This window comes from Marmota marmota, unplaced genomic scaffold (genome assembly GCF_001458135.2).
Source record: "Marmota marmota marmota unplaced genomic scaffold, marMar, whole genome shotgun sequence".
Taxonomy (NCBI): Eukaryota; Metazoa; Chordata; class Mammalia; order Rodentia; family Sciuridae; genus Marmota; species Marmota marmota.
Window position 1 is genome coordinate 6,794,758 of NW_026000078.1, and position 27,876 is coordinate 6,822,633.

The following is a 27,876-nucleotide window of genomic DNA, read 5'->3' on the forward strand; positions in this document are numbered from 1 at the left end:
GTAAACACTATAAAGATAGCCTGCATAGTCTTTCTATACAGAAATTGTAACATTTTCTCCTTGCCACCTCCTGGCACAACAAGCATGAAAACATAAGTAGTGTTTGCATTAAAGGTTAACCCTGAATCAAGACTTGGTATAAAGTGAGTAAGGCATATTGTTTAAAATCGTAAAAGTAAAGAAGTAAATTGTTCCAAGAATTACAATTTGTAAATTTATGCAAGCCTTAGAAATGCACAGAAGCACATAATGCATCAGAAGGTTGAGTAACAGTAGTGGCAGAAGTAGGTGGTAGAGTCAGTGATAACTTCTATGGGGTGTATACCATGTATGGGCACTATGCTAAATGCTCCACATGAAATACCTCATTGAATCCTCAGGATCATCTTAGTGATCTTCCCATTTAACATAGAGTGATTATAAAATAAATAAAAAATTGGGATAGTATCATGAGTTTAATCCAAAATTATAATTTTGTTTTATGTTCATGAATGAATAATCTTGGAGATTTAACTATGCATTATTGTTGCTGACTAGTTTATGCCTTCATTTCTTTCAGGAGTAGTGAAGGAGTGATATCTTCTTGAATCACTCCACTTTTTTTTTAATATTACCAGGGATTGAACTCAGGGGCACTTAACTACTAAGCCACATCCCCAACCCTTTTTTAAATGTTTATTCTGAGACAGGGTCTTGCTGAGTTTCTGAGGGCCTCACTAAGTTGCTGAAGCTGGCTTTGAACTTGTGATCCTGCCTCAGCCTCCTGAGCTGCTAGGATTATAGGCATGTACACCTGAAGTGAATTACTTCTTATGATAAAAAGAAAAAAATCTAATTCCCCTAACCCAGACTTTCCTGAGTTTCCCCATCAAAAGCTAAGCCCCATCTTAAAGGCAAGGACTTCTACTTTTTAACTGCTATATCCCAGGACCAGAACAATGCCTTGTCTGTGTAAGGTATTTTATTTGTCAGTCTCTCTAATGACCTTTTGGATTATATTTGGTTTTATTCATCAATAGTTTTATATTTAACTTACATTAAATTTTAAATGAGTGGCTTGCCTTCCTTTCTTAATCAAAAAAGTGTTTTAGCGGTTTAAGTTGCTGAAAAGATAGGGTACAGGTGTTTGAACTCATAACTCATTTTTGGAAAATGGCTCTGTAAGCTAGTATGGATATTCAAATTTATTCTTTTGGCTATGGTTAAAAATAAAAAAGAACAATACAGTCTGTAATTCCTTTCCTGGATGCTAAACAAGTTTGAGTACTAAATACTCCCATTAAACACTAAAGACAAAATTATGAAGTTAGGCAACATCATTGCTGGACAACATTCTCTGATCCTAAGCATGTGCCAAGCTCTGACAAAGGGCCTGCAGTGGACCAGACAGACACAGGTTAACAGCCTTCCTAAGACTAATAAGTCCTCCCTGGTTGCCCACCTCTCACCCCTGGGGCTCTAGAACTGAGTGAACAACTCAGACAGGACTGGGTGAAACTGACCTCCTCTGTGAGTTGTATTATGTCTGCTGCTAGAAAGGCAAAGGGAAAAAAAAAACATGGAAAATTCTCTTTTATGCAGCAGGGAGAAGTCAGAACCTTGACAGACTTCAAGGAAATTTGTAGAAAAGCTGTTTTCTTTAGGGGAAACTTCCATTTTTCAATGAGTAAAAGTTATAGACTGTATGATGATCTAAGATAAGTTGAGTCATATTGGGCTAAAAAATAGATAAAATTTTAAAGGTATTTAAAGTTTCAATATAAAGTGTGTTCTTACTACTTTCACTGTTTAGTGTTGGGCATGTGTTGCTGATCACTGCAGGGAAAACAGCTATTGAGCTATTCAAATAAGAAAAAGCCTGTCAGCTGATGTGACAAATTACTTGCATATTTACTTATATTGAAGTGTATGAAATTTTACTGACATTGTTGGAACCCTGAGTATACCTGTTTCCCTTTTAGTGTCTGCTTTTAGGGGAAAAAATAAAGTTAAAATTATGTTAAACAGCTGCAAATTCTGTTTTCAAGTACCCCTAGAACTTCCAGTTTTGCTTAGGCTAAAGATTCTAAGAGTAATAAAATTGTTTTCATTTTTCCCTTAAAACAGATTTTTTTTTAAAAAAAAACCATATCAAAATAAGGGCAGGAAAGCACACTTTCTTCTCCACATTTTTCATCACAAAGTTCTCTTTACATGCCATATCTATCTCCAGGAAGATTATGTCACATTAAACAGTGAGGGGGAAAAGTTTTGTCAGGGTCTCACGTTTAAAACATGACAGGTTTCTGTTTGCATGCTAATCTTTTGTAGTTAGTTGTGGCAGATGCTCATTCTGAAAGTAGTAGCTGAAATGCAGTTTTAGAAATACTGCCAGCCAACAAAATATACTAGCCATTTCAAACTCCTGAAGGTAGTCTTTGAAATGGGACCATAAGCACACAGTAGATACTAGGCTGATGGGGAGAGCTGTAAACCAGTTTTATTAAATACTATTCCTCAAACACCAGTATGGCCACCAACATTAAGTGTAAATTAAAAAGTCTGGCTAATATAAAAGAGAATAGTATAAAACTTTACACATTAACATACCCTTACATTTTGGCTATTTTAATGCAAACATAATTTTGAATTTGGCACAAGGACCTAAAACTAGACATGTATATAAACCTGTTGGTCCCTCTGATTCTGCTTAGCTCCAGAAAAAAGTCCTTGCTCATTGCATTAGCATATTAATTGGTTATATTTCAAAGTTTGGAATGAAGATGTTTAATGCTATTTTGCCTCCAACCCTTAAGTGACAGCAAATCGTATTCTCAATTATAATACTCACAGCTGTTGCCTGCTCTATTACCCCTCTGTCCAGCTGAATGTTCTGGCTCCTTGTATGGAAACTGTAGAGTCGTATCTAAGGTTCTGAACCCTTCTTTAAGAGAATGATGCTTGTAGTACTCCACAAGTTCCTGGAAACGAATCAAAGATTTATTTTTTATAAAGATGCATTTGTTCTCAAACACACAAACTCCTGAACACATAATTATATAAGGATGATCAATTTAATGCTAAGTTCTCCATATATATGGACAAGTGAGTGAATGATGATCTTTTGCCACTGTCTGGATGTACACAAACCTACCTGGGAGTTGTCCTTGTTACTCAGGACACTTATCATAAGACTTAGCCTCTATTGTTCTTCATGGATATAGAATATCTTGTTAATCTTCAGTCAGATGTGGTAAATGAAAAGAAACCATACCAAACCTCCATTTCAGAGTAGTAATTATTGTTCTTATTCATGAAATACTTGCCTTTCTAAATAAAAATAAAAGGAACAGCTGCTTGCTTAATATATAGCATTTTCTAGTTTCCTGCGTTTTCTTTCAACATGGCAAAAAACACACTTGACACTAAATGTATTTTTCCATGGTAAACAAAAGTTGATAATGCAAAAATGCTACGACAGTGTTTCTGGTTTATAACAAAGTGTTGGTACCCATCTTAGCTCTATATATCACCTAGTATACTCACAGGGGTGAATAATATAGTTTGTCCAATTTTCATTTATGAATAATTTGCCTTAAATATATCTAATTCCAATGTCATAATCACCCATTTTTCAGACTAAAACTTCAGGAAATTTCTTTTTACATGTTGGTTTCATAAATTCTGCACAAATCTTAATCCCTCTAATATAAACCAAAATTGAATTCATAATGGGAAATGTACCTTATCATTAGATGAGTATTATAAAGCTTTTTACAAATATATAAAATGAAAATAAAAGCAAATTCACTCTTAACCTAATTATTTGGTGCTTGTATTATAGCACCTTTAAAAATTAGTGGAAAAGAATCTCATTTCTTCTAAAAAAATCACACTGTTGATTGACTCAATAATTCCATTCAGCAGTTATGTTCAAAGTTCCTAAAACAAATCAATTAGGCCAAAAAACACCCAAAAGAAGAAGGAGAGAATCACCAGTGATTTATTACTTATGACTAAACTCAGGTATGTTGTGGGCTTCTCTGTGCTGGGAGTATCAGGGGTCACAGAGATTATAAAGACAAGGCTCCCCTCTCTAGGAGTCTCTTCCTAGAGGGAAAATGGAAGGATTGTGGGAACTCAAAGGCACAGAGAGAACTTCCTGTGGTGTGTCCAATGGGGAGGATGAGAGAAGGCTTCAGGATGGAGACACCTTAGATTAAACTGAAGACCAAGTAAAATTTCAACAGACATAAATGGAAGAGCCAGGCTGAGAGACACACCAAGGTGATAAAGTAAAAAACAAACAAACAAACACCTTCATAAAGAAAAAGCACTGGATAAAGTAAATGGAGACTTTTTTCAATCCTTATTCCTATAAAATGGAGATAACAAACCATTTCACAGGCTATAAGGAAAAATACATACAGTGCCTGATACATGTGGATAATTATAACAGCTGCCACTATCCCATGAGCCAGGCCCTCACAGGCTCCCTTGTAATCTTCACTCAAGAACCTTATGAGGTGGGCCTCATCCCCACTGAGGCTCATATTTCAGAGAGGCTAACTGATTTGTGTAAGGTCACAAAACTGGTGTCTGTCTCCGAAGTTTGAGCTTTTAACTACATCACATTATTAGCAAATAGTACACGGCAAATGTAAATATAAAAATCAAAAAGTGGGGAAGCAAAGGGAAGTGGTATTTGTTAAGAGTCCATAATGTGCCACAAACTTTGCTTTCTCAGATGCTAGGGTCTAATGCACATGATAACTTTCTTAACTTCTTTAACCTTCTTCCTTTCTTTGGCCCAGATAATGAGTGTGCTTGATGAAAAAAAGAAATGTGGAATCTGACTAATCTTTAAAGATAGAGAAAAAGAAACAAAGCAACAGAGACTAGTCTGTATCTTCAAAATACTTCCAACCATCAGAATATGGCATTTGTATTGTGGTGATTTTTAATGCAGTTTGCTAAGGCTAAATCAGGAATTAAATTCAACTTAGTGATGAATATTTCTATAAATTTTTTAAAGACAAAGAATAATTTGTCTTTTAAAAAAGATCTCTCGAAGAATAGTACTTCTATATATTATGTTGCTTATGCAAATGATACCAGAGAGGTGCTCTCTTAGTCTTTAGATTGAGTCAAATATTGGCATTATGAAAATAAACCTGAAAAGAATAATAAGACAATAGCTTTGAACTACCATTTGATCTCATTGACAGTGATATGAATTCTATGTATTTTGTTATGAATTACTATTAACTAATGTTCATAAAAAGTTGGCTAGGAACTATAGAATTATTATACTTAAAAAGGGATTTGGTAATCATTTAATACTCCTCCCTCCCTCCAAACTTTACAGAAGAAAAAAATGACTTTTCCAAGGCTTGGGGTCATGCAGCTTAGTAAGCTTCAAGACACTCTTTAACACTTCATTAAGCATAGAAGATATTTTCGTTCCATTTTCACAGTCTTATGAGGGTAAATCTTCCTACATGTCTCTGAGCAGAATTAAGTAGTGCCACCATGGATCTTCTCCAATCTATGCCTTTATGCTTTCTGTATTTTAGTCTAATCCACCCCTGCTTTTGCAGTCATTGACCTTCAGGTACAACAAGTAAATAAGGCAACACTAAACAAAAGAAATCGCTAAGCTTCCCTTATCTCACACTGACACAGCAGTGTCAACAATTCAAGTCTCTCTGAAAAAATAATAAGAGCCAGTCATTGCAATTACCAAGGAAACAGGCAATGGAGATGGTTTATAAACAGCATTTGGACATGGATGGTCTGGCATACATGAAAATTAGAACAAAATTAATGCCTTGTAATCTGGATACAGAAATTCATTTAGGATTTGAATTTAATGACTAAGAAACACAAAGATTTTGATTAACCAAGCTATTGAAACCCAAGGGAAAAAGGTTTGGTCCCAACCACCTAAGGCCAGCCTTCTTTTTGAGGAACTGGCTGATTTAAAATAAGCTCCAGAGTCTGCTTTGTGTTTCCAAATAAAAATTACTTCCAGGCCCTGTTGTGATTCATAGGTAGAACTTAACTGTAACACCATGACAATGGAACACTGAACTATTCTTAAGAAACAACTCAAAGCTTCAGACCACTTCTTAATCTGTAATGCAAAGTGCATTATTTGGAACGAAGGTGATTAGAGGGATCTCTCAGAGGTGAGATGATTGTGATTTTTAAGAAGCCCCCATACCTCTTAACCTCTTCTTCCAGAGGGATTGAGCCACCCCTTCTGACCCAGTATCCCCAATTTCCTAGTATAGGTCCTAAGGATAGTACTATTGTGAGGTTCTGGGTACAAATGTATTTACTAATCTGTAAGCTTTTTTTAGATGAGATAAGTCATTTTTAATTCTCCAAAACCACAGTGATTTCACACAGAAAAGGCTCAGTATAAATTTGCTCAATGAATGAACAGAAACAGAAAGAAAGGGAGATCTGCAATCTAGTTCAGGTGCCTCTTCAGCAATTTTCATGCTTATTTGTTATACCTGCCAAAGGACTTTTTTGATACTTAAACTTTTCAGCTCCTTAGCCTTTCTTAACTTTTCACAATTACATCTTCTTGCTAGTTTTTAGCCTCACTTGTAGCTTTGTTTAATTTCCCTCTCCCTTGAATCCACTGTGAAATGTGCTTCTCTGCAAAAGATCCCCGGATATAAAGGGGGAAAAAATACATGCATGTGTCTCTAACAATGACATTTCTGAGATTTGTTTTATAAGAGTAGTTTATCTCAGCTCAAAGACAAATATTCTTAATTCCTTTTCCAGAACACTGAGGCAAAAACTTTAATGCTCACTAGTATCAATGATCTGAAGTCAGGTCATGATTGTTTTTACTATAATCACAGCTTTACATGTAGATAAGAACTCAGGGATCTCTCTCCCCATCCAGGTGGCTTTGGGGTTACAGGCTTTTCACATCTGACCTTCATCACTGAAGAAGTTCCTAAAGCTGAACCAAGGCTTGTGATGCAAAGCTAAATTGACTGGCTCTTTCCAGTGGCTATTCCTTTCATCCTCTTTGTTCATCTCCTCTGATGGGAGTTCCTTTCGCTGCTTCCACAGTGTGGAAGGCTGGAAGTCATCTTTCGCCCTGCAGCATTTTTTTAAGTGCCATATGAACTATAATACTGTGGAGCAGCCTCATTACCATCCAAGGAAGTTCTGCAGGTGGAAGTTCACACTGGCATGTCTTGCAGAGATGTGGAGAGCCCTGTGCATGCTTTCATCATGTCTCAGCTGTGTCTGTCCTTCGTTATTTGTGCATCCACTTGCCACCTCCTTCCTAGGTTTTCATCTTATGAAGAACCTCCACAGTTCCAGTTCTCTCTGCACAGCTTGCTTGTTCCAATGGAACGTAAGTTACTCCAGCAGGGAGGTTGCCTGGATCTTGGTTACCAATTTGACAGAGTTTGCATTTCTAGGACAAGGCCATGTTGCTCATTCTTAGCTTCTGAATTTGATATGTGATATTTATGTCCATAGAGGGTGGCTTCTTTTACTTTCAATTTAAATGTTCCAATTTCTTTAAAATTCTGGTCATTGTCATAAAGCTAGTTTAAATTTTCAACTAAGGCATTCAAGTTGGCCTCTTTTGTCAGCCCCACTTACACTCAGTTTTACTTTTAACGTCTGCAAAGTACTTTCTGATGTTTTCCAGAAAGATGTAGTATGTATCATTTGATGGATGGTTTAGTCAATGAGTGATACTTCTCAATGTTACTGAAGGTTCTTAGTAGGTACAGATGCACCTTATGTTCTATATCCAAATTGTTCATTTTCTTAAGAAACTACCAGACTTGAGAAACAGACTTGAGACCATTTTTAAGAAATATGAACATTTATTTACTGTTAGCAATACATAAATAATGATATATATGACATATATAATAAGTATTATTATATGCTAATAAAATTATTAAATTATATATTTTTTAAAATGTATGAATTAATCAAATAATCCTTGCTGATCTGAAGTAATTTGACAATATACTATTTCTATTTAAATATATATAGGATATAAGTATTCCTATGAAATATCAATTGTATTGTAAAAAACTATTACCATATTAATATTTAATTGTCCAAGATAATGAGAGCCACTGAACAGAAAATATAGATTAGTAGAAAATATACACACAGAAGTTTCCAGTTGACTTTACATCTTGTCTGAAATGAACTTGATTAAATATGAGTGGCATTTTATTAATTACAACTCTTTGTGTCATAACTTATAATATTCTGGCTGAATGAGGAAACAGAGGCAAAGGAAGGAAGAAGAGGGAGGAAGAGCATATTAAAAGTTTGCTGCATGTCATTCAAACACACACCGAAACCCATACTAAAAACTGAAAGTTGATACTTGAAATTGCTGTTGTTCTAAGAGTCATAACTAGTATAGACTCTAAAATACCATCCCAAACTTGCAAACATAGATGACAGTAGTTTAAACAATTTTGGGCTGGTATTGTGGCTCAGCAGAAGAGTTCTCGCCTAGCTCGTGCGAGGCCTTGGGTTCAATCCTTAGGACCACATAAAAATAAATAAATAAAAGTATTGACAACTACAACTAAAAAATAAATAAAAAAGAGATAAATCTACATTGAACAATTTTTTACAAAACTTCATTGGAGTTCTTGAAGTCAGACATTTTTGAATTCTGCTACAAAACTATACTATGATTCGCTTTAAATAATTTCCGGTGAGCAAAATTTCCAAGAAACTATAGAATTAAACTGACCTTTCTAACAACAGAAAAATAGGGATCAAAGATTGAAAAGAAATAATCGATGCTTACCATTAAACTTTTAAATTTTCTATTTTCTGCAATGTGAAAAAAGCCATCTCTTGTTAAAATCTTGATGTGCTTTGCTTCATTATTATACCTATGGGCAATGAATAACTTATGAATATAAATGTGTTTTTAATCAGTAGAAATCAATAATTACCAGAGGGCATGCCCCAATAACATTATAAGAATTAATTCCGAAGACACAATATATAACTATGCCAATACAATGGTGACAGCTAATTAACAAAATACATTTACTAGATTGGTTGAAGATACGACCAGACCAATATTTGAAGGAAGGATGGGGGTGGACTTGACTAATGATTATACTTAATTTACAAAGTTAAGTTTGAGAAGCAGAAAAGAAATAAGACAAAACCTAATATATACTTAGAATTTATTAGAAATATACACACATCAAGTCAACAAAATATAATGTTATGAAAGAAATCTAATACGCCAATTAGCAGCCTATAACACTTATTACTGTTTTCTAACAGATATTTTCAAGTATTAATGAACTGTCTGAATAGATGCATTATTTCTGCTGCAATTAGAACCTTGGTTTTCAACTTCAGTGTTATACATGTCAGATGGTCTATGCAATTATGAAAACAGGAAATCTATTTCTGTAAAAGTACTTGTCCTACTTACTTAATGCTAATTGCATATTCTCCTGACTCTTTGGTCCTGTGCCTCACAAGGTAAGTACTATTTACCCTATTAATAAGTTCAGTCTCTGCCTGCAATCTTTCCATTGCTCCAGCATACCTGTAAGAAACAATAACATGGAAAATTTGGATAATGTAACTGAAAGGGAACAGAGGCTAAAAATATGAATCTGTCAGGATTTTAATTTAGTAGCAGATCTGATATGTTCTTACTTCCATATGAATTACATTGCTTAAAAATAATTTGGAAAAGCCCTTTAATATGTCAAAACACAAATGTTCTACGAAGTTAACCATAGCAAAGTGAACAGTGCCTAATACACAGTAAGAACTCAGTAAATATTTATGAAATATATAAATAGGACAAAAAGAGGATCCAGTAGGCATTGAGTAACAAAGACAGATGTGGGAAATTTAGGGACAAGTGGAAAAAGACTTGCCCTTCAGAAGAAACACACAAACACACACACTTACACACACATATGCATATGCATACGCATACGCATGTTCTCTTCACCTTTTGTATATACACTATGAAATCTCTTTTGAGCATCTTCAGCCCACAATTTTGATAACTAATTTTCTTAAGAAATTTGTAATAATAAGTAACACTTACTTTTAAAAGTTAGATAGTTTTCAAACTCAGAATTCAATTTTCCCTAGATTGTGGGCCTTTAACATATCCAAACTCTATAATAATAAAAACTATCATAATAAAAGCCCCAAATATAATGTTAAAATATTCTTGAATGACCTTGAATGACCCCCTTATATCAAATATAGGTGTTACGTTGACTGGAAAAATAGATCAGAGATTTTGGGCAATAGAAATTAAAGAAAAAAAGCTTTTGTTTAGTTTTGTTCTCTTTCAAAGCTCTTTATGGCTTAATAGTCCAGAAAATTCTCTGATTTACACATAGATTCATATAACTATAAATATCCAAATGTAATCTACACTAATTATTTATTTTAAATGTATATAGGCATTCAACAAAAGTATATTGAGGGAGGGCATGTTAGGTTTCCATCAAATACAAAGGGGACCTGAAGGCATTTTATGCTGTAGTAACTTGAGTTATAACAATCCATGAACTCTAGGACCTGGTGTGATATGATTCATGCCTACCTCTTCAACCTTATCTCTTACCACACCCTTCATCTCTATCTCTGGCCTTCTTTCAGCTCCAAGAATTCATCAAGCTCCTTTTTAATTAGTCTCCTGGAAGACTGTGTTCTTTGTCTGGAAAGACACCTTCCAGCAACATAATTCCTTCAGATTTAGAGAGTGAGGTTTTCCTGAGCATCCCATCTAAAGAAAGTCATCCTACATTTTGTACCCTCCACTCCATTATTCTCATTACAGTACCCCTATTTTCATAGCACATATCATAATTAGTAGCAATGAATGCATTTTGGGGTGTGTGGGTAATAGGGATTTAACTCAAGGGCACTTGACCACATCTACAGCCCTATTTTTTGTATTTTATTTAAAGACAGTCTCACTGAGTTGCTTAGCACCTTGCTTTTTGCAGAGGCTGGCTTTGAACTCAGGATCCTCCTGTCTCAGCCTCCCACGCTGCTGGGATTACAGGTGTGTGCCACCACACCTCAGCAACATCCAGCTGATGAATGCACTTTTATCAAAGTGATACAAAAACAATTTAAAAGGTAGCTTAGGCTATAAGAACATAATGAAAAGGAGAAGTACTCCATCAAACATCCTGCTCCGAGCATCAGTTCGAAGAATTTAATTTTTTTTCCTTATTTCTACTTGCATATTTTTAAATAACATGCTCATACTACAATTTACTACATGTCATCCTAAGCATAATGAAGGAATGTCATTTTCCCCAGTGCCCAATGCTTGTTTCTTCATGGTGCTGCTCTTTGCTCTTTCTGTAACCTCTACAAACCTGAGCTGTCATCTGACCCAGTTTTAGCAGGTTATCACATAAGACTTCATTTTTTGTTTTCTCAAGATATTTTATGTAAGCTGGGCACGTGGTGCACACCTATGATCCTAGCAGCTAGGGAGGCTGAGGCAAGAGGATCATAAGTTCAAAGCCAGCCTCAGCAACTTAGCAAGACCCTGTCTCTAAATAAAATATTTTAAAAATGGCTGGGAATGTGGCTCGGTAGTTGATTCTTTATGTCTATCACAAATTCTTTCCAAATCCTTCAAATAAACTCGTGAATAATACATTTTCAATGCCTCACTCTGTCTCTTTTGATTTTTCCCCCTCTCTGGAGTGACTTCTTTTGAACATTTCCAATCTCTTGCTTCCTCTCTAACCCTGCTGAATGTCTGTGGTCTTGAGACTTCCCTTGCTTTCCTTTCCTGGATTCTGAATATGCCTCTTCCTTGGCTTTGTAGCTCATCCTTCAGCTTCCTCCAAGTGGACACATGGAATGTATCACTCCTAAGGCCCACATTTATGAAAATAGAGTAGGAACCTTGGTATTTATCTCCTGTTCTACATGAAGATTTTCAAGTAATTCTCCAGTTTCTAGGCCCATGCGTCGTCTTTGCTTTTTGACACCCTAAAACATAGATTATTGAAGATAATCGCCTTGATTTTCCATTTCATTTCATGGCCTATATAAGAGACAAAAGTTACCTTGTGAGAACAACCTCCTTTAAATGTGGAAATAATGAGCACGTAATACAGTTGGTAGTATTCAACGTCTCAGTGACTTGAGAACTACCATGCCATCATTCAGTGTAATTTTCTCTAAACAGTTTAGTATTTCTAAAATTGAAGGTTCCATTTCCTGGTGTGGTTGATCATTTTGTTCCCTAGCAGAAGACATTTTACACAAAACTGCCTGCTTAGTTTGAATAAACTGTCCAGGTTGCTCAAGGGAGGGGAGGAAAGTAATTTTAAATTCTACTATGAAATATCTTTATTTCTTCCTATTTTAAGGCTCTCCCTTTGTCTGAACATCTTGATTTTTTTTTTATCATAAGGAATAATACTATTCTAGCCAGTCATATTTTCAATAGAATTGTATGTATTGGCAAGGGTGCATTTTAAAACAAAGAGTCCTGATTCATTCCCAAATACCTGATTAAGCTTGTTTCATAAAATGTCTGTAATCTGCAGCATTAGTATTTATCTCTCAGGTATGGCCCTGTAACAATAATACCTAGTTACATGAAAAGTGGGAAGAGGAAAAAGAAGGACTTCAATCATAATACTGCCATGATTTGTATCTGATCCTGATGTTTTTCAGTTTGTCCATGCTATTAGCTGTAATGTCCAAATTTAATTCTTGTCAGGACTATAGTTTTCAATTCCACAAAAACTAAGACCTAGAAATTGTCTTAAGTCAGGCAAAAATGACTTTCCCAGTTCTATCAGAAAACCTCCAATACTTTCAGCAAGCTCTGTGCTGAGGCTCAGAGGGTATAGCAGAGAAGGCAGATAATGACTCAGAAGGCAGAAGTGGCTGCTGAAAGAGGCAGAGGGCATGAGGGAGGGGAAGAATCCTATACCTTGGGCAATGGATTCCTAGGCATTGCAAAGCAGACTGGCATCTCCCATTTTACTTATAGCACAGAAAGTAACCAGAAGGTTTAAAAAATATCAGACAACTCAGGTGGTGTCTACACTTGCAAAGTGAATTAGGACTACACAATCTCAGGATATCTCATTTCTGTATGTACCCTGATCTCTCATTTGTATGCACATACTTAATCATCAGGAAAGAGAAAACATATTCAGTCATTTTAAGAGGAGTCAAAAAACATTCGGAGAAACAAATGCAAATGAATATTATGCTCACGTTTTGTATTTTGAGAGGCTGTATAGCAATGTGCAGATGGTATAACCTGGATTCCTGCCTCTACCACTTACTCACTGCATGGCCCTACCACTCACTCACTGCATGGCCCTAACCTTTCTTTCTTCATCCATAACAATAAAAATAATAATCTTCCTCATATGAATGTTAGAAAAACAAGATGAAATAAAACATGCAAAATATAAAGCACATACTAAGTACTCAGTACATATTAATTGTTATGATGACGATCATAACTATTCCAGATCCTAAATATATTTTTTACATTTAAGATATCTAAAAAATAATTACTGTTAATCCTTGGCTCTGCTAATTATATTGCCAGCCTCCAAGTAGTAAGTATGTCACCTATCTACACCCAAAGATATGTGGCTATATTTACTGCTCCTATGTATTGCAAATTGTATTTTTAGACTCTACTATTCTTTTTGAGCTAATTCTTAGTTTCATACTCAAATGATTCATATTTTTCTCTCTGCCTCATGAAATTTATCTTTCTAAAATACAAGACACATATTTACCTATGCCCCATTCCTTCTTGTGGCTGTTATAAACTTTTCATTCACAGTCTAGTGCATTCATGTGTGTGCGCACACACACACACACACACACACACACCACTCTCTGATAAAGATACAGAAAGGCCAGCAATATATGGATTCATTATGATGTTTTGTTACATCTGAAAATACCTTTATTGAGGACAAATGGAAATGGAACATGGTTTACTACCCCCACATTTAAGGCATCCTCAAGGTAAGGGTATGGTATTTCAACTTAGCTACATAAACATTTTTAATACTTACCAAGGTTGGCAAGAATAATCTACTGGTTTGGGCACCTAGGATATAAAAAGGCAAAAATAGATTAAGTTTACTTAAGGGAAGCTTTTAGAAATCAATCATTAATTCAGTTCAGCTGACTCAGCTCTATAAAACCCTTAAGTAGTACAGCCCTAGAACTATCCATTGGCAATTTTATACAGAATGAATCATAGTATATGTCAGATAAGTAGAAAATAATTCATTTCACTTTAATTCATTCTTTCATTCATTTTATTGCTGCTGTACCTCCAAGGGGAGAGATAGCAGGAAAATATGAACTAGAAACTTTCAATATTTATTATCGAGGCAATTTAATCCTATCATAGAAAACTAAAATGAAAATGTTATTAAGGAAATCAAATAGCACTTCGGTTTCACATTAAGAAAACACACAAAATAAAGAATAAACACTGGATGAAGAATCTATTACTTAACAAATTCTAAACTCTGATTTTAAAGTCTACCAAGTAGAAAACTTTTATTCAGGAAAATATCATGGAAAATATCTATTTCCCCCTTTTCTCAGATAGAGCTTTACAAAAGAGAAAAGTCTTACATATTCCATTCTAATTTTTTAAAAAATGTTCTGTTAGCAGCTGAAGGCAACTAGAAAATAAATAAAGCCAGAGAAGGTAAACAAATATTCATAAAATAACAAAATCCATTCCATAGAGAGGAGACACATCTATAAGTTCCTGAGAAAAGGTGGAAGCATAGGTAGTCTCGTGTTCAGAAAAGTTTCATGAATGATCTGAGTCTTTGACATATATATCCCATGGTATTCCGGGGTTTTATCATATAGAGTGATCAAAAATACTGTTACCTTCAGTTATAGTAAACTATAGAATATAGCTGTGATATTTAAATACAGAATATAACTGTGCTGTTTAGAATCTTCACCACTCAGAGACTTAGGCAGAATTTATACACAGAATTTGAGGTTGTCCATCTCTTGTCTCCTTCCTTTCTAACATTTCTTGTCTCCCTCTCCAGCTGTTGTGGTTGTTTTAAACTCCAGACTTGGTTCCTCAAGTTGGAGATACCCTAAGGTTTCTAACTGAATTTTAACCTAGTTGAATTCCACAACCTAGTCCTTGCCCTCAAGCTATCATAAAACCTGGATATCATTCCCTTTTCCAAGAGGCAATTCTCCTAGTCAGTGCCTTCAGACATTTTGTTTTGTTTTTATATTTTGTTCATATTTTACAGCTGTTACCTGTAAGAGGACTGGCACAACTGGAGCTACTTAATATTTTTCCAAGATAGAAACTCTTCTTGCTTCCATACACTGTTGTTATCTAGCATTTAACTGCCTATATATAGCCAGGGAGTTGTCTTTGCCTTTTACTCCTTTGTTCATACATTCAACAATTATTTTTGAAAGCCCATTTCATGTAAGACCATCTCTAAAATAAAACTTCGAATGCTCATTTTATACTGTATTCAAGATGTCATAAACAGATGATAGCATTTGTTACATGAAATGGTTAATATTCTTGATTTGATGCCTCCAGATCACAAAATATCTTAATATTAGCATACATTATCTCTTGCTACATGCCTATGGATACACATCATTGCTTTACAGGTAGGAAGCCTGAATATCTCTCATACAAATGACAGAAAACTAACTAAAAAATCATTGTTACTTATCTAAGTAAATAAGAGAAGTATCAAACTTCAACAATCATTCAACATTATAACATAATCTTAAAAAGTTTTTAAATGTGACATTATATCATAGAACCAAAAGAATAAGAAATGCTTATTTATTTTTTAAAATAATTGAGCCTAAATGAATGTAGTAAATTATCTTATAGACTACCTTCTGAAATCAAGGGTAGCAGACACTTTTTTGTTTTTATTTTTATTTCTTTTATTGATACAGGGAGTTGAACCCAGGGATGCCAAGCCACTGAGCCACATCTCAGCATTTTTGAAAAAAAAAAAAAGTTTTATTTTGAGAAAGGGTATCACTAAGTTACTTAAAGCTTCATTGGTTTCTGAGGCTTGCTTTGAACTGACAATCCTCCTGCTTTATCCAGAGCCGCTGAGTTTACAGGTGTGCTCCTCACATTTGTAATATTAAAAATAATATCCGATTTAGAAACACAGACACAATTTAAATATAGCAAGAAAGATAGTTTAAGAAGAGTTTTGAGGAGCTGGGGTTGTGGCTCAGTGGTAGTGTGCTTGCCTAGCATGTGTGAGGCACTGGCTATGATTCTCAGCACCACATACAAATAAAAAACAAAAGAAAACAAAACACAAAGGTCCATCAATAACTAAAAAATATTAAAAAAAGAAGAGTTTTGAGGGTTTTCTTTTTTCAAAAAATCATCTCTACCATATTAATAAAACAAAAATTCATTTACTTTGGACTAAATAACTTCAAAAAATTTTGTGGAAATTTCCACCCTAAATGTCAAATTAAGATATTAAAATCATATCACCCCAAATAGAAATTTATCAATATCATAAATCACGAGAGTACATTTTAGTTATATTCACCTACATTATTGTAGTATTCATTCTCCTTTTATTTGTATTTGATGTATTTAGAAAAAATCATTATGATATTACATAAATAATAATGACACATTAAAGTATAAAAATGTATTTAGAGATTTGATTAAAGAATTTGTTACTTTTCACTTCCTAGCATGCTTTCCAGTATATCAGCTGAATGTAAATTCTTCCTGTAGCACAAGTGTGTGGGAATAGCTTAGACCTTACCACTTAATTTTGTAAATTCTTGTTAGCTAAATTGTCTCTTGAATATATTAACATTTTAAAATATTTTCAGGCAATTGATTCAAAAATGTTGTTCGAAATAATAAGATCCCAAAAGGGTACACTTGTACATTGCTGGTGGGACTGCAGATTGGTGCAGCCAATTTGGAAAGCAGTATGGAGATTTCTTGGAAAGCTGGGAATGGAGCCACCATTTGACCCAGCTATTCCCCTTCTTGGTCTATTCCCTAAAGACCTAAAAAGAGCATGCTACAGGGACACTGCTACATCGATGTTCATAGCAGCACAGTTCACAATAGCAAGACTGTGGAACCAACCTAGATGCCCTTCAATAGACGAATGGATAAAAAAAATGTGGCATTTATACACAATGGAGTATTACTCTGCATTAAAAAATGACAAAATCATAGAATTTACAGGGAAATGGATGGCATTAGAGCAGATTATGCTAAGTGAAGCTAGCCAATCCCTAAAAAACAAATGCCAAATGTCTTCTTTGATATAAGGAGAGTAACTAAGATCAGAGTAGGGACGAAGAGCAGGAGAAGAAGATTAACATTTAACAGGGATGAGAGGTGGGAGGGAAAGGGAGAGAGAAGGGAAATTGCATGGTAATAGAAGGAGACCCTCAGGGTTATACAGTGGAGGGGGTAGAGAGAGAGGAGGGGAGGGGAGGGGAGAGGTGGGGAGGGGGGAGGGTGGAGGATGGGAAAGGCAGCGGAGCACAACAGACACTAGTATGGCAATATGTAAATCAATGGATGTGTAACTGATGTGATTCTGCAATCTGTGTATGGGGTGAAGGTGGGAGTTCATAACCCACTTGAATCAAAGTGTGGAATATGATATGTCAAGAAATTTGTAATGTTTTGAACAACCCACAATAAAAAAAAAAAGAAATAATAAGATCCCTTCAGAAAATATTAATAAAGCTACTGAGCAACTTGACCAGTATCCTTTCTTTGTATATTTCTGCATAACTGATCATAACATCAAAAGTTAAAAAAAAGAGAAATAAAGAAATAAAATACTAGTACTTACACATGGAGAAGGCTTGACAGCATCACTTGGGAAAAATCCAACCTCTCCTGAAGCCAAGTTTCTACCCTAAGTTAGAAAAAAAAATTCCGGGGTACAGAACAAAATGTTAATTCCATAACATTGTTTATATACTGTTGTTACCGAGATGCTCAGAAGGACTTACATCTTATATCCAGTCCTAAATATTAACTTACTCTGGCTTAGAAAAAGCAGCAAAATTAGAGATTTTTTTTTTCTTAATTGTTCAACTTGACATGTGGGTTAGGTCATTTATTTTTAAATGTACCATTCAATTCTATTACCTTTCCCTCTCTCAAGCTTATCTAGAGATGGAGTCTAAGAATGGCTAATACTTATTGAACCCCTCCTATATGATAGACACTGCTCTGAGTGTTTCATTTAATTCAAACAACAGTCCTCTACTACATTAGGTCCAATTACTATTCCCATATCATAAAGGAGGAAAATGAGACTCAAGAAGTAAATGATTTGGCCAAGATCACAGAGCTAACAAGTGCCAGAACCAGAATTCAAACTCAGGTATTCTCATTTCAGAGCTCTGCACTACTTCTCTATACAGTGTGATGCTTAAGTATACTAGAAAATAAAGCTAAAAGGAAGCAAGAGTCATTCTATGATATCTTAATTTTATCATTGCTTGGTGGCATTTTACCAAAGGGGCTGCATATTTTAGAAGAATTAAACTGGTACCAATGTGAAAAATGATTTCTAGTTGGACATGGGTTTGCAGGTAAGAATAGTATTAGGAAACTGGTACCATGGTAGAAAAGGAGGACTGAAAGAGGAGAATCAGGTGAAGACATTATTTAACTGGAGTCTGTGGGACTTGCTTGAGGATTAGATATGAAAAGAGAAGAATAGGTGAGTTAATTACTGGGAGAAATGTCAAGGATGGGGGTAAGGGTAATTCCATAATCCAACCAAACAGATAACAGACAGAGATGACCATCATACAGAGGGGAATCGGGAAATCATTGGAGCAAACTGACATGGGAGGAAATATGTAGAGAAGACAGAGAAATTAGTGTCAACAGAAGACAGGTAGCAACCATTAGGAGAAGAAACAGAGACTAAGGGAGTGACAGTAAGAAGCACAGTAACTATAAAGTTGGAATGAAGTGTTTCTTTCACTCAACTGTATTGCTGAGTTGTCTGTGTCGCTTTATTGTAAGCATGACACTGAGATACAAGTAAATAATAATAATATTTGGGGACCATCCATACTCTCATATATAAGTGTACTACAATGCCACCTAAGTGTAAAATATGAAAGTCTGTGGGTAGGAACCACACATTGATTGAACTTAGAAGAGAAAAAAATGAGTGATATTTCCTAAAAAAAGATTATTAAGACCTCTGATAGATAATGCACTAAAAAGTCTATTTGGCAGATTAAAGGCCAGAGAGTAAAAGCTTTTTTTTTTCTTTTTCCAAAGCTGTATTTGGAGGTGCACCAACAAATTGAAAATTATGGCTATTTTAAGAATTGTGAACTGTGAATTTCTCAAAACAAGAAAATGTCTTAATCTATAGAATGCAGAGTTCAGGTGATATTTTTGTTACAGTACAAGATGGACAAGTAATACCATCTACTTCCTTCAACAAAACTGACGAAAGGAACCTGTATGGAAGAATACTTTCACTCTGTTCAAAACTTAGTTAATAGACTACCCACTCTGTCATCTCTTCTATAAAATCACCCCAAGCTACAGATCCTGATTTAATCCCAAGCCTGTTTTCCCACTGCACCTTCATATCCTCTTAGTAGCACAAAATTTAGTAGTACTTTGGTAGCAAACTAGTAGTACTAGTAGTACTTTGGCAGACCATGTAATAATTGCTGTATCTGTTCTTCTCCATTATTTTACGATGAGTTTTTTGAGATCAAGAACAACATGTCTGTCATTTTTGTGTTACCCAATGTAGGACACATGGCAGGCATTTAATAAGTGTTTGTGAACTGAGGTATCTTACATTTTAATAATCCCATGTCTTTGAGTAGTTAAGACCCAAACTTCCTCTTCCCTGAAACGAATAAACTATAACACACATCATCTTTACACCCACAACCAGTACAAGCATTATGCTGCCGGTTTCTATATAAAAATATTCATACAATGAATAATGACCTGTCCCTGACATTTTATATAAGAAGCATGTGTTGGAGGACACAATGCCACAAAGGAGAAAGAAGGATGAAGATACAAAAAGTGAAATAATAGGAGGAAGTTTACAATTTTTTTATAATTTAGGAAAATGTATGACTGGCAATTTTTTTCCCTCTATCTTCTTTTGTAGAACCAAGTGGTCCACAAGAAAGGCATGAATAGGAACTGAAATCATCCTAGATGGTTGAGAAAGGGACCACAGTGTAAGAAATGCTGTAAAATGGGGTGATTCTTTCATTTTCCATCCAAACCAGACCCCTTTGAGATTTAAATGGGTAATAGTTCATAATGATGCAAGGATAAACTGGATAAATTGATATACTGATATCTGAATAGACTACTGAGGGGGAGGGCCTAGGTGAAGAAAGCAGGTTACTAGGGACATGCCCTGAAAGGGTTTATCTCCCTGCACTCCCTCTACTTCCCATCTGCCATGAGCCGACAGTTTTCATCCACCATGTTTTTTTCACCTTAATGCTTCTAACTTGGAGTCATCAGACTATGGACTGAATCCTCTCAAACCATGAGCCAAAATAGGTTTTTCTTTTTTTACATTGTTTTTTTTTTTTCCAGGTATTTTCATTATAGCAAGGAAAAGCTGACTAATGGTCATCCCAAATTACTTCTTTCTTGATGAAATGCCCTAGGAAACATTAATGTTTCCTTAATGGTCACACACATTCCTTAGATGACAGAGAGAAGAGAAAAAATTTAATCTATCTTAACAGATGAATAAAGTTAGAATTCCTTACAAATTCTTATGAGACCTCAGTTTTAGCTATGACAGATAACATGTGCTATATTCAATTATTTCATTTATTAAGGAAATGGCCATCCCATAACATTTGGAGAATTCAAAATAGTGTGCAGGAAGGAAGTCTTTGCTTCCTTGGGGGATGTGGGTGGGATACACAATGGTAATTCTTAGTACTAATGGATGGAGCTGCTGCCAACCCCCTACATTTGCAGGCTGTAACCATGAAATAAACCATCCTCAGATTCCAGCGATTTAGTTCACTTAATGTGGTGATCTATCTATGAGATTTTACTAACCTTGATGAGAGACATGTAACTGAATTTCTTCCTTTATATTCCTGTGTGGGCATTTTATTCTGGGTCAGACAACCAGGTTGTCATCTTTTTTTTTTTTTTTTAATGCCTATTACAAATGCCAGAGATAGGGAATCATCTTTTAGCAACCTTCCTGTCTGATATTTGTTCTGTGAGTTCCTTAATATCTTCAAGGTCAACTCGAAAATATTCCTTTTTTATACTATGTGTCATCTGATATACCATATGGTACTATCTTTATATGCATTTATTCTGCAGGGCATATTTGTATATGTGATGAGATTTTTGGAAATTTAACATTACAGTTTGGGTCATTTTATGAACATTTTTTCTTTGGAAAGTACCTGAGAAAATAGATTATGAGATGAATATGGTGGGAATATGGTACACTTTTATAACTGTCATTAAGTAAATTGAAGCAAATACAAAGCAAAATATTAAATTACAATTCATAAAATAATAATACCTTTTTACTGACAAGCAAATTGCTTCCTGTAGAAAAATGTATCAAACTAAAATTACTGATAACTTTCTCTGAAATTCTGAACATCACAAGTATAAATGCATAGTCAAGCATTTACTTATTTCTAACTGACCTTAGGTTTAACTAGTCCTCATTCTTCTTCAAAAAGAATCCATAGTGAATCATAATAAATTAAAACTACCTTATTGCTGGTAGAAATGATACTTAAAATTTACCTGAATAGAGAAAAACATTTTCCAGGATACCAGAGCTAAAAATACATTTTAAACCCTAGACAAGGAAGGTTTAAAATGACAGAGGATATCCTACAAAAATCTTAATCATAAATTGCTTGGTTCCTAACTTTGTAAAAGAAGAAAGAATTGCTTTAAGAAAAATACAGTATCTCTTCCCCGGGCCTCATTTATTCCTTTAATACTACCTGGATTGGAGCTTTAATGCACTCCTGAACTAGTACCGAACAATTTGAAACAGATGTGGAAAGCTGAATGTAAAAGGGAAAGATTAATGGTTATTTATAAAAGATTGGAAATTCTCCAGTTACAATGCTTTAACCACTCTCAATGTATGCATGGGGATGCTGTGGAGATTAATAAGCAATTTATCGCACATGGCTAATGGACAGAGCAACTGTCACCCTTGCCCAGTCACTTCTCTTTTATGAGAAATACACAGTTTGAGGGCGGGCCGGGGAGGGGAGTAGAAAGACATATAATGTGGCCATGAATTACAGGAAAATAAGCAAAGATGTATGGAAATTCGTTTATTTACTGGATGGGTGAATAAATGGGCAAATAAAAGGGTGGTTGGGCAAATGGGAATAGATAGATGAAAGCACTATTTTTGGAATTATTCTGATAAGTGTTGTGAAGACAAGTTATGAAACAAAAAGTCCAGAAAATTGGAGATGATCAGGAAAAGACCTAATCTGAAACTGGCCTTTGATAAGGAGTGATTTCTCATCATAGCTGCAACCATACTGTCACCACTGTCATCAGTCAGATATATGTACAGGCCAGTTCCTGAAATGCAAAGAAAGGTGGTATCATAGGGATATTGCATCAGAAGAGTTCATTCTATTCCTGGCTGTGCTATAAAAAGCTGTGCAACCTTAGGCAAGCCTCCATGGTAAAACAGGAATGATGACAACACATACTTCACCAGGGTGTTACAGGATAAAAGAATTAATAGGTGTGAATGTACTTTGTAAAGCTATGTACTTGATTTCTATTTTATCCACAATATTGTTTTTTAATTATCTCAATTGATTCCTTTATTTCTAAATCTTCAGTTTTTATTGGCCCATTCATGTGTTATTAATATGGGAATACCTAATCCTGTGTGTAATTGCACCACTCTCTCTATATGAAAGCACATTTTATTAATCCATAGGTAACATATATTCTCCTGTCACTTTCACCTGAACAGAACTATACAATGCATTCTTTATACAAATGCTTTCTGGAAAGTGTATCTATTCTTTCATTGTTAATTTGCCCCTATACAGTGAGTCAGGTATACTTTTTCCTGCCAGTGAACACTTTGAAACTTGTTAAGCATAATTTCATATGGTTATACCAAAGGGTCACTACAATGAATTCCAAAGTTTTAGTGAGTTTTTTTTTTTTTTTTTTTGCCACTGTGAGCAAAAGATTTGACAAGAATAATTAGAGAAGGAGAAGTTTATTTGGGGTTCATGGATTCAGAGCTCTCTGTGCAGTTGCCCAACTCTGATACTCTGGGCCCAAGGTGAGACAGAACACCATGATGGAAAGGTATGGAGGAGGAAAACAACTCAGGACTTGACAATTTGGAAGAAGAGAGAAACTGTTTCACTCAGCAGGGACAAAAATATATACCCCCAAAGTATGACCTTAATGACCTTTCTCCTCCAGTCACACCCTACCTGCCTACAGTTATCACTCAGTTAATCCATTTGAGCAGATGAATGCACTGATTAGGTTAAGAATCTCATAACCCAGTTTTTCACCTCTAAACATTCTTGCACTCTCAAATGAACTTTTGGGGTACATCTCACATCTAAACACAATACACAGTGTTTGTGCACACATATAACAGAATGAAACTGTAAACCATGTACTGCTAAACAGGATCTTCAACTTTTGACCAATGTATAAACAGTAAAAACTCTTCCAAAAGACTTAAAAATTTATATGCCTATTAATTCACTTAGGTAGCTACCATAGATGCAGAATTCTGAATAACTCTACAAAACTTAGGTCTAGATAAATTAAATATATCTCCAGTTTGCATAGGTTTAAATTACATCATTGAAAATTCATTGAAAAATATAAAAAGACCTTCATTATATTTGATGGTTTTTCCAATTCACATAAAATTGTTTGTGTTTACTACATGTCTGAAATTTTGGCAGATGGAAGTGTCAAAAAAGCCTTAAAATTAAAAGTTGTGAAATGTACACTGAGAAAAAAAAACATAAAAAGCCATAAGCTGCATTTCTATAGTTATTATATGTGAGATGAATGTAACAGTGGAATGAGACTTTGTAGAATATTTTTCCTGCTATTAAAACAAAAACAAAAACAAAAAAAACTGTGTTCCATGAGGTCCCTGTATTTCTCCAGCAAGAAAAGGTGCTCTCTGGTTATGGGTATATTAAGGGTTTTTTTTCCCCCCTCCTAACTCTCAGTGGGTAAGATGTTGTACATGATATAATACTGACTCATAATCTTATGACTGCATTTTTTTGGTCAAATAAACAAGAGAGAACCTTTGATGAAAGAAAAAAATTTCAGCAAGCAAAAACTAGTCTGCAGGAAGGTAAGCCAAATCTGAAGCAGTTACTCAACACAAAATCTGAAAAGAACAAGGTTCTACACCATTTTGGAAAATGTCCTACTTGGGAAAAATAATCCAGGCTTAACAAAGTTCCCAAGAAATTTATTTTTCTAATCCTGGCAGATAAGAAATAAGCATTTTTCTATCCTTGGTGATTTTAATCATAACTAATCACAAAGGAAAAATTCTGAGTAATAGCACTATGCATGTTAAATACTTATGCAGCATTAGGCATTTCTAAAGAATGTTGTTTTTCTACTGAGAGTAGAATTAGTGCCTTAATGAAAAGTTCAAAGCACTGTGCTAGGTACAAAGAGACTAAAAATCAATAAACATGGTCACTGTTTTCAAGAATCTCATGCACACAATGTCATTTTGTTAATGAGTTTTTGCTTTATTTTCACAGATTTTTATGTGATTTTAGATCAGAGGAAAGCTATAAAATATTAATTTGAAATGATGAGGGAGCTGGGAGACTAATGCCTTCTTTCTGGCCTTCCAATCTGAGTAAAGTCATTTGGCCTTTCTTGGCTTTAGTAGCCTCACCTATGAAACAAAAATTTGACCCAAGGTTCTACAAAGTCTCTGCTTACCACCAAAGCACTCTGTTTATCTAAGCTCATTTTCCAAGTCTCTACAGTTCTCCAGTCAATTGTTGCTAGCCCCAAAGTATCTGTTCCACAAATGCTTAATTAGAGAGTATGTTTCGGTAATTTAATCTGGTAGCATTTATTAAAAAAAGATAAGGACATTTCAGCTCCTTAGTGACTTTCACTTTAATTCAATATGAAGTCTTCTATTTTACAAAGTATACAGGGTTGACTTGTGGGGATTAGATACATTCACTAATTCCTCAGGAACTATCACAAAGGGTTAAAATTCAATATATGTTATAATTTCCAATTATTTGGCCAAAAGTTGTAAGGGTGTGTTATTAAACTACTTGTGGTATCAAATACACAGTTGTGTCAGACAATTACAAACTGATGATTCACTGAAAGTATTCTGTGGTTGACACAACTTTTAGTAACTATGGCAGAATGTAACTTATATGGTAAAAAAGTAAAGGAGGTAAAAGGGAACAAGAGAAAAGAAGAGATAATACTTCACAGGATAAACTTCTGTCTTAGATGGTAATGTCCTCAGCTAAGTACATTATAACTTACATTTTCCCCCTGTGCCAAACATTGGAAAAATACAAGAAAGAACTGTTAACAAAAATGTTCATCTTGAGAGTTAATAATTAGGACCTCACCCAGTTTGTCAGGAGATTTGCCAATTCCCATAACACAGTCTGTATACTTGGAAACACTCCTGAAAACTCAGTTTATGATCTATTCAATCAAAGCCAGTTGGCAATTACCCAGGGAAAATGTTTCTTACAGTCCTTTACCAATGTCTATTATCTTCTATAATCATCTCTCCCAGGGCCTCCCTTGTTCTATTACAGTTACACACAGCCTTTTTCTCCCTTCCTGTAATTAGGGAACCTGATGCTCTCAGGGTCAAAATGCTCAATATTTTGAGGCAAAAACCTGTCAAAATAAAGGTCTCACAATTATAGGTTACACTAATGCCGACAAAGTTGCTACACTTTTCACCTAGGTTTTTATTCCTACACTCACAATCTCAATTCTGCCTTGGCTTCTTCTGATTTTATACAAGGAACAGGCTAGTACATCAGCAAGTGCTGAGAGGTGATTCACAAAAAAAGCCCAGGTGAATGGAGGAATACTCCAAAACCACACTCCAACACTCAAAAGGTGGGATTGCCATGGTAAGAGCCAAGTCTGGGACTTCATTCTGGAATGACCTCTGGTAGGAATGTGAATTGGAAAAAAAAAACACTTATCCGTTCCCAGAATGGTGACTGTCTGGGATTCTAATGCCAAAGCAATGGAGTTTGTTTATAATTTATTTGTTGGTGTTAGAAATCAGTTTTCTTGACAAAGGCGATTTGATTCCTTTTTGACATTTCTTAAATATTCTTATTTGCCTCAGACTATGATGCAGCCTGACACTTGAATTTTAGATCAAGAGAGAAAAATAGAGTTTAGAAATTCCTATGGGAGATAGCAATCTTGTGTGGCCTAGAAAGGATTAGAAAATATCTTCTTAATCTAGGAAAAGAATTCTTTGAAGTGACTGGCTGCTAAAGTTTTGGGGAGAAGTATCAGACAGGAGGAAAGATCTGCTCTATTCTGCTAGACCTCCACTCTCTAGCCTTCAAAGGGTTTCTGGTTGGTTTTGTGTTATTGTAAAGATTATGAAATTCCCACTTATCACATTCCCTAGGAAGTCTGTTTTCTGAAAACCCCTTTCGCTGTTCCCTTCCCCCTGTCCTTCACTCTCCTTCAGGAATCTTACTTCTTCCTCATCCAAACCTGCTCTAGGGAAAGGGCTCATGATTTTTTTTTTTTTTTACCCTGAAGGGCATTTAAATCATCTATGCCCTTCAAAATTCATCACTTGCACTTTTATGTATAATTATGAAGTAAAGTGTTTCACCTCTGATTAAAGAAATTTCAAGAACTGGGTACAGGAACTGGAAGAGCAAACTGGTCTTCTATGAGCTCATATATGTCAGTGAGATCCTTCACATTGATATGGAGAAGATGAAATTAAACAAATAAAATACCAGATAATCCTTTCCTTACTTCTGGAAAATGAAGCATATTTTTCAAAATTGTTAGCCATTATTCAGAAATATGCTCTTTTTCTATCCAATTTCCTCCTTAGTTTCCTTCTAATGGTTCTCAAAAAAGCTCTGCAAGTCACTTTAATGAAAATTCCCATTTTATAGATGAAGAATATGAAGACATGCATTAACTAGCCCTAAAATTATAGAAAAAAAACAAATTTAAATCTGAGAAGAAAAATGAATATCTTGATGATCTTTCAAACATCACCATAAAACACAATTTGGATAATTAGAGAAGTCATAAATATTATATTATGGAAATATCATCTCTGAAGAGTTATGCATTCTAAACTCAATGCCCATTTTGTTCTAGGTCCTAGAGGTAAAGACAGGAAAGTCATGGCTCTAATCTTTCTGAAGTGCTCTTACAGGCAATGGGAAAGATGAAGAGACCCTGAGGATACAGTGTGACATGTTATAATTGAGGCCTTTTGGTTCAGAGAAGCCCCCAGAGATGGTGCCCCCAGGGTTGAGCTTTGTTGGTGAAGAAGGTTTTAAGCTAAGCACCAAGAGAAGGGGAAATCTAGACAAGGGCAAAATACACATTGATGTCTGGAGGTTTCAAAAAACATGTCTCCAGTCAATGTGGTTTTTTTTTTGTTGTTGTTGTTGTTTCTTTTCTTTAACTTAATATGAGGAAAACACATCTGTGTTTAAAAGAAAAAAGTCATCAATCCATATTATATTCATGTACAAATATGACACAATAAA

At 35.0% G+C, this 27,876-nt stretch overlaps 1 protein-coding gene across 5 annotated transcripts in view; it reads right to left on the minus strand.

Annotated features, from left to right (window-relative positions):
• Positions 1-27,876, minus strand: part of Vav3 (vav guanine nucleotide exchange factor 3) — a 348,664-nt gene that overhangs the window by 19,209 nt on the left and 301,579 nt on the right. For 4 of the 5 annotated variants that reach the window (XM_015502627.2, XM_048814637.1, XM_048814633.1 and 1 more), the window contains 5 exons: positions 17,901-17,966; positions 14,088-14,122; positions 9,461-9,577; positions 8,813-8,900; positions 2,831-2,960 (listed from right to left, as the gene is read on the minus strand). In XM_015502627.2, coding sequence (XP_015358113.1) covers positions 2,831-2,960; positions 8,813-8,900; positions 9,461-9,577; positions 14,088-14,122; positions 17,901-17,966 — 436 coding nt within the window. The other variant, XM_048814636.1, reaches the window with a different exon arrangement.